This window comes from Trachemys scripta, chromosome 18 (genome assembly GCF_013100865.1).
Source record: "Trachemys scripta elegans isolate TJP31775 chromosome 18, CAS_Tse_1.0, whole genome shotgun sequence".
NCBI classification, from domain to species: domain Eukaryota; kingdom Metazoa; phylum Chordata; order Testudines; family Emydidae; genus Trachemys; species Trachemys scripta.
Window position 1 is genome coordinate 11,514,866 of NC_048315.1, and position 8,253 is coordinate 11,523,118.

General features: G+C 45.3%; 1 protein-coding gene across 1 annotated transcript; it reads right to left on the bottom strand.

Annotated features, from left to right (window-relative positions):
- Positions 1–1,612: 1,612 nt before the first annotated feature.
- Positions 1,613–5,173, bottom strand: LOC117867319 (F-box only protein 39-like). Its single transcript, XM_034752204.1, has 3 exons — positions 4,160–5,173; positions 2,489–2,665; positions 1,613–1,741 (listed from the first exon to the last, which is right to left on the bottom strand). Exons 1-3 carry the CDS (start codon positions 5,171–5,173, stop codon positions 1,613–1,615), a joined length of 1,320 nt encoding a protein of 439 aa, XP_034608095.1.
- Between the last annotated feature and the right edge of the window lie 3,080 nt (positions 5,174–8,253).

Below are 8,253 nucleotides of genomic sequence, written 5' to 3' on the forward strand. Positions count from 1 at the left end.
TGCAGTGATTGTGAACAGTGTTGCTTTGACCATTGTGGTGTTTGAAGTCTTCTGTTTATCTGTTTAAACCAATTTGACAGGACTAGAGGCTGGGAAAGTTTCCCATCACTGGTTCAGTGGGACTTAGTAGTGACCTGGAGAGAGCGACCCGCTTCAGAGGTGAAATAGTTCAATCACAGGGCACATTTGGTCCTTAGTTTCTGTCCTTACAGACAGACAGCAATGGTGCCAGTCAGAGCCAGCTGTGGCTGTGATCTCTGTGATGTAGACATGTGGCACTTGAGAACTGGCTAGAGACCACACTTCAGCCAAATATTAAGATAACTGCCTGTCCTGGCAGAATAACGTTCTCTGCTTCCTTCAGGGCCATTGAGATGGGGCCTAAATGCAGAGACCAAACAAAATAGCAAAGATGAGACACAAAGGGCCAGGTGCAAGCCACAGAATTTTAAAATTACCTAGGGCTCAAAAATTGCTCCCCCTTGTATTATCATTATTTCTCACTATTACTTTCTGGGGAAGGTTATTTTGGTGTTTGTTTTGTATATACAAAAAGCTTTCAAAACATACAGGATCTTTAAACATAAAAAGGAGGAAAGGCTACTGTCTAAAATTTCCCCAGGAATTACCAATAAAGCCTGACCATGAACTGACTCTATAGGTCTGGGTAGTCAGGAGTTTTGTTAAACCCTCCATGGAATTCCTGCATTTTAGGTATTCAAATGCACTTGCTTTGCTTCAACTTTCCTTTAAATTCTCACCGTGTCTAAGAGTGCTGTCTCCTGAAGGTCACTGATCACAATGTCTTGAATTCCTAATGCCTTCTTGAGCGGCTCTTTCATATCCTTGGGAATCACTCCAAGTGCTCCTGTCATCACTGGGGTCATCTTCGTTCTAGCTTTCCAGAATCATTCCACTTTGTGGCAGAGTTCTTCCTACTTCACTGTTTTCTCTTCCTCTTTCTTGTTTGTGTTTCTGTCTGCTGGTCTGGCAATATCAATTAGCATCATTTTGTTTGTCTTCTTTTCTACAACAACTGTGGCCAGCCTGTTTGCCTACACCATTCAGTCTGTGACAATTGTCAGATCCCATAAAATCTCAGCTTCTTCTCTAGAGCACTTCCAATTCAGTGATTGTAATACTGCGTGGTGTGGTTAAGTCTCTGCTCGCCACAGAGGCTCCAGTGATGACACTTGGTGACCTAATGATTATTATTGTAATGCCCTGAGACTGTACCTGAGATCAGGGCCCCATTGTGCCAGGCTCAAACACACCCGCGGAGACACAAGTCCTGCCCCCAAGAGTTTACAGGCTAAATAAACAAGACAACGGGTGGGAGAGGACACAGAGGCACAGAGAGAGGTGGTGTCTTTCCCAGGAATTAGACTCTAAGACCAGGTCTCCTGAATCCCACTCCAGTTTCCTAACTGCTGGGCCACACTGCCTCCTGTTTCAGTTTTAGTTGGCTTTCCCTTTCAGGAACACTGCTAATGACATTCAGCTCCCCTATAGACTTCCTCCAAAGGATGAATTCAGGCATTTCCAGATGTGACTGTTTTTTTTTTTTATTTTTTTTATTTTTTATTCTTTCACCTCACAGATCCCACGCCTCTCACATCATCGGGTAGGCGATGACAAAATAATTAAGCTCTGAGTCAATCAGGTCTCGATATCTCCTGAAAATATCTCGCAACATTCGATCTTCTTCAATGGTTTCATACCGATTTGTGTAAATCCTCACCTGTGCGGATGAAGCAAAATCCTCTCTGTAAGAAGCGCATTAACTGGCCAAAATTAAGCACCATGGCTATTGAGGTTTCTAGATAAGCCTAATATCTAATAAGACAGGTCAACACTGGGTCAAATCCTGAAGCCCTTGCTCAATTTTCGCTCGGGCAAGACTCCCTGGCCTGCCAGTGAAAGTTGTGCCTCATGAAATGCTGAGTGAAAACTAAGACGCTCACCAACCCCTCCATGGGGCATTTCAATGGAAGGAGATACTGGGGAAGGAAAGACTCAGTGGGCTGAAGAGGGCTTCTCCAGGAGCCATAGATTCCTGGGACCTGCACAGATCTTGGGGGATCTACAGAAGCACAAGCCAGCTCTGCTCGTCCTAGGACCCTGTTGGCTCTCGGGTAGCATGGCTCAGTGCGAACATTCCTTCCCCTGGCTGCAATTTGTCTCAGGACTATGCTTTGCATGGGGCTCTCCAGCTATTGTGAAACAGGGCTGTGTGATTTTGGAATACGCTTCATGGGCCTGGTCAGGTCTAGGGAGATCCATGCCTGAATGGTCCTCTCTCAAGTGGAATTTGGAAATACAATACATGTATGGTTCTTGCACTTCCTCGCAATCCTTTCCTCCTGTGTGTTAACAGTAACCTTAAACCAACATTGAGAGGAGGGGGCTGCATTACCCTGTTCATAAATCTATGCTTCTACTTGGGATTCTTTGGGTGGAATGCAACTTTTGAAACGCAGGATTTTACCTTCATAGTCTGCAAGGTGCATTTCCCTTCTGCTTGATTTTGTAACAGCCTCTCCACAAATGCAACACGGAGGAAGGCCCAGATTTTTAGGAAGAACAGCTTCTTGCATGATAGCACAAGCTGCAGCAGCTCCTCATCCAGTGATTCATGGCTGTTGTTGAATTCGAGTGTTAATTTCTAGAAAAGACAAATAGTAAAGATCTAGATCAATGGGCCAGGTGTTCTGCTATTGCAATTGCCCTGGGATTCAATCAGCAAGTCTTTCCTTGCGCTGCTGATAGGGTTGGCTTACAGGCAGGTCATTTTTTGTATCTTGGAGCTTATGTAACTTATAATTTTAGCATAATAGCACCCAAAGGCCCCAATCAGAACTGAATCCCGTTGTGCTAGTCACTGTATATAGATAGCCCTTTCCACAAAGAACTTCCAATAGTGATGGTAAATGCATTAAATAATGCCCAGAGTCCCTGTAATGTGTCATTATGTGAGGTTCTTGCATGGATTTCCGGAGATCAATTCTGGATAGTTTGTTTTGATCCCCCAAAACATTTGTGTGTGTGGGGGGGGGATAATTATAATTCAAAGGGCTGAATGTAAATGAAAGGAACATTGTGATGTGACCATGCTTGATGCACCAGAGAAAGTTAACAGCAATCACTACTCACAGATGCAAATGACCATTTTCAATAGTTAGCCACAAAGAATGTCTGTCAAGGGACATACTAGACATCATTTTTTTCTCTTCCTATAAATCAGGGTTTCTCAAACAGGGGTCGCCGCTTGTCTGGGGAAAGCCCCTGGTGGGCCAGGCCAGTGTGTTTACCTGCCCTGTCCGCAGGTCCGGCCAATCGCAGCTCCCAATGGCCGCGGATCGCTGCTCCGAACCAATGGGAGCTGCTGGAAGCGGCGCGGGCCGAGGGACTTACTGACTGCCGCTTCCAACAGCTCCCATTGGCCTGGAGCAGCAATCTGTGGCCACTGGGAGCCGCGATTGGCCGGACCTGCGGACAGGGCAGGTAAACACACCGGCCTGGCCCGCAAGGGGCTTTCTCTACACAAGCGGCAACCCCTGTTTGAGAAACCCTGCTATAAATTGATTTACGTATTAAACCTTGTATAGAAAACCTAGTATAGAAGATGCAAGATTATAAAGTAATAACTTACACTGATGCATATACTTACATCTAGGAAGATCTCAAAGCACTTTACAATCTCATATCTGAATTGTTTGAAAGGAACACTGTATCTTCCTCCCTCCATTAAACCATGGCCCCCTCTGTGGTACAAGGTGGCAACTTTTTAAGAGGGCACAGCAGTTTATGGAGAGGAAGTAATCTTTTCATGGCTGGGACAATCTTTTCTTTGTGTGTGTAAATACATAGTTCGGTGGGCCCAATTGGGATCTCTAGGTGCTAGCTCAGTACAGTTAATAATTAAGAAGAAGTAGAAATAATGTGTCCAACTGCGGCTGATGGAGGAATTTAGATGGGCAGAACGTAATTAGCTAAACTGGACTTTGATTGGGAAGCTGGTGCTCACACCTCTTGTGGAAAAACTGCCTTGTGGAGCTCTAATGACCTCATGGGTCAGGGTTTCACTTTTACTCTGACAATTTGGTACAACGCCCACGTGGCCATGGTTAGATTGGTGACAAAGCTGTTCCCCCCATACCTGCAGAATGTGCTTGTAGCCTGGTAAGAGATTGGTGAGGGTCGGCCTCATCGACCAATCCGGGTCACTGAAATAGCAGCTCCGTAGACTGATGCTCCTGAGTGGGATCTCGGCTAAAAGTATCCTGGCTAGACTGTCGTGCTTCATGACTCTTTCAAAGAAGAAGTTCACTTTCAGTTTGGGTGCTCTCTTGGCTAGGTTGGCCCAGGACATCCCCCAAACCACCTGCCCATGAGGGTCATGGATGTGGCACTTGATGTTTATAGTCCAGAGAGAATGGGCGTTGTGCTCGCACAGGATGTCCAGCAATTCATCCGAGATGCAGTTGTAATTGAGAGTCAGGATGACCAGGTTGCGGAACGTGGACATAGTCTGGTGGAACAAGGGGCTGCTGTAGATGGAAAGATGGTGGCTAAAGAAGTCTTCTATGTTGATTTCGGAGGCAAAACTTTTGTTTTTCAAGTAGCTCAAAGAGCTCAAAAGCTCACAGCCTTCTTCCAGCGTCACTCTTGCTCCTTTCAAGCTGAGATGAACAAGATGTGTGCCCATTCTTTTCAGGAAAATAATTAAGTTCTTGATAAACTGATTCTTAATTATGTTTCTCCAGACCAATCGGTCCAATTCCAGGTGCTGAATAGTCAGGGATACCAGGCGGCTGTTACATTTGCCCAAGCGCGAGAGAAGCCCCCTCATAGTCACTTGAAATTTTCGGGTCAAGACAGCATTGTAAGGGTTCAGGAACTTGATCTCTAGGTGTTCCAAGTACTTGCCGAATCTCTTGACGTACCACAGAGCAGATTCAAACTCGGATGTGTTTGACCTGGATGGCCGCCCACTGAAGGTGATTGTTCTGGTTCTCCAGAGAGATCCTGAGTACATGGCTTGATTCCATCTCTTACAGACTAAAGCAGCCCGAGATCTGTCCCTGTCGTCTAGCCACCAGAACACATGGCTCAGGCAGACGTTGGGCAAATAAGCCCAGCAACTCTGCTGGAGTTTGCTGTCATTCTCCATCAAGGAGACAGTCAGTCAGTTCCTGCTGGGTGCAAAATCAAAGCTTAGATGGTCTCTAGATCAGGAAGGCTGTGGCTAGTTTGTTTAATGTTGCTTGACAGATCAAACACTTCTAAGTGAATAGCAAAACTCCTGCCTCTTTACATTCAAAAGCAACAATCCATCCTTTGCCTCTTTACATCCAAATGCTGGTGACCACATGAGCTCTTAGGTCTATCCTGAGGTCTAACCTAAATCAAAAGAGAAAAGCAATGAGAAGAGTACAATCACACCAACAGCAAAGGGTACCATTTCAGTTCCTTGGCCTCCATAAAGCTTAAACATCACATAGTAAAATGGTCTCAGTATCAATCTGCTAAATTTTTTGTCTCTGCAAATTCTAGAAGCTCCTAGAAAATACCAATAAAACTGAAGACGTCTCTTGTGGGGGATCAGTTCTTTCTGGAAGCTTGCTATGTGCTTGGGGCTGTACAAAGAGTTGCTTTCCTTTGCACTGCAAAGATTAACAGCACTGACTATCTAAATGGACTATCTACATCTGCTGATCTTCGCTTTTCTGGGTTAACATCACAGCCTGTTTCAGGTGGCCCTTTAAAAACTTGCGGAAGATTTTCAAAACATTTTTGAAACTGGTCTAGCTCTGGGATTAGCTCTGGGAGTCAGGAGCTCTGATGGAGAGTGGTGAAAATAAGAGACAAGCAACGCTTGGGATGCAAGAAGAAGTTAGTTACCCGTTCTGCTTAGGAGGCATTCAGACCCCAGCAGCCTTGGTCCCTGCAGGGTTCAATGATCACCTTGCCTGTTCCCCCACCCGAGGGAGCTCAGCCATTGTCAGGGAGCAAGAGGTAGGCTTTGTGATGTCATGGGCACTGACTTGACTTCATTGCAGGCAGGAGCAGTGCAGCCAGCTGAGCAGTGTTACACACTGCGAAGGCAAAGGGGAGGGAAAGATGTATTCTTTGGGGGTTCAGTGTGAAAAGGGAATCTCAGGGCTGGCTGCCGTACATACTTCTCCCTCCCCCAGCCCCAACAGGTGATCTATCTGGAAGCTAAGCGTCAAACAGTAAAGGCAGAAAGTAGTGCTTGCTACAGCTTGTGACCTAGGAACTGCAAGCCTCATGTGTGACGATTTGGGGATTCTATGTACAACTTACTCCAGTTGGATTTTATGAGCAGTCTGTATTCTTATGTCTTAAACTGTCTCTTTCTGTGTTCTGCCTCATGCTCCTTGTTGAGCTAAGGAGACCCGGGAGTGGTATCAGCATGTTTGTCTATGAATAGATTGGTCTATTAAAAACTGAGAGGGACTCAAGGAAACTTGGGGCAAGAGAGGGGCATGTTTTTGTAGCAGAATGATCCTTTTTTTTACTGAGGGGCCATCTGAATAAGAAAGAAGCTGGCCGCAGGAAAGAAGGGGGAGAAATATCCTGTGAATCAGGGGAAAAGCCTTCTGAAGGACGGGGGGTACTTGGATGTCCCAGAGGACTCTGGCCAAATCAAGATTGGTGAGGAAACTGAGGCAGGAAGGGAGGGGGCATAGGTCTTTATTGTTTTGTCTAAGTCTGTATATTTCTTGTGCTAGCTAAAGTCAGGAATAACTGTGTTACAAACTTTTACAAAGCCTGTTTGTTATCCCTGAAGAGGTAAACTCTAACCCAGACTGCTCACAAGGCTGGAGCTCTGGGGAAGGATGTGCTTACGCCACTGACGTGTCTTTGTGGGGAAGGGATCCGCTTTGGTCCTGGGGGCCTATGGCAACTGCCCTGTGAGTTCTCTTCTGTGATAGAATATGTGCCCAAGAAGTGTGCCAGAGAGGCCAAAGAAAAAGACTGTGCTTGAACCCACCCAGAGCAAGGGAAGCTGATGAGCACAAAGATCTAGTGTGGTGTAGGGTTGCCAATTTTTTTTTTTTTTTTGATGAATTCCTGGAGATTTCATCACATGACATTATCTTTAATTCCTGGAGACTCCAGGGCAACCCTAGTGTGGTGGGACCCAAAAACAGCAGCTGGGTGAATGTGCAGCAGGGGGTCATGACATCATGCATGCAATACGGGCTGGTTCCCACTGGTGATGAGATAAGGCCTTGCTTTCATCAGAACTTTAATAGACCAGGTTCTAACTTCTCTCCACTCAAGGCAAAGGTGTATGGAGAAGCCTGTGCTTTGTTAGCAAGTTTGCAGAGAAACAGATCTGGAGAATAAAGGTGCTTCTACCCAAAGCAGCCTCGCAACCTACAAGTCTTAAAAAGTGATTAGCTAAGATCACTGATGTGCTTCCAGGAGAGCAACGGACGTGGGGGGGGGAAATGATTATTTCCCAAAACTCTACCTAAAAACCAAGCCCCACACACTTGTGACACCAAAATAAGATGCTACTCTCAAGCAGGTTGTGCAGATCTTCCTACTATGACCATCTCTCTTTCTTGCATTTTATTGTCACAATTAGATTTCACAGTTAACAAAATTACATGAATGGGAGCCATTCTCAGCTCTCCACCCTACATTTTGAAGACTTTTATCTGTAACCATAAAGGCTTGAAACTTTAGACTTTCATTTCACAAACAGGCTTTAAAATGCAGGTTGGCATTTTGTTTTTAATATCAATAGAACTGAGCCAAAACACCAGGTCAGATGAGAGGAGAACACCCATTAGCGTTGGGGAGTTCCAAATAGAGATCTGATTGTAGTCTGAACCCATTGTTTGTTCTTGTTGTTTGTTTTTTAACAGCTGTCCTTATTACACTCAAAATGATCACGTGCATAGATGGCAGTCAGATAAAGGACCAAATTCTGCCTTCAGATAGGGAGACTTGAATGCACATCTGTATCTCAAGGATACTATACATAGAGGGATGTAGCACTCAAAGCTGATTGAAGCAAGGCAGATCCAGGTCCCTTCTCTCTTTCCTGTAGAGAAAAGGGGGGAAATCATTCTGTAGAAATCTGAAGCTAAGGCATGCAAAAGGACAGAGACGAGTTTGAAATAGTGCATGTTGGGAGTTTTGCGGGGAATCGGGATGATATTAAAGGAAACATTTGTGCAGCTTTCTGGACGGAAATGTATTGGACTATTGGAT

Coding starts and splice junctions, on each gene's coding strand:
- LOC117867319 (XM_034752204.1), bottom strand. CDS start 5,173: ATGGAGAATGACAGCAAACTCCAGCAGAGTTGCTGGGCTTATTTGCCC. Junction 2,666..4,159: donor GCTACAAGCACATTCTGCAG/GTATGGGGGGAA, acceptor TGTCTTTTCTAG/AAATTAACACTCGAATTCAA. Junction 1,742..2,488: donor GCACCTTGCAGACTATGAAG/GTAAAATCCTGC, acceptor TCATCCGCACAG/GTGAGGATTTACACAAATCG.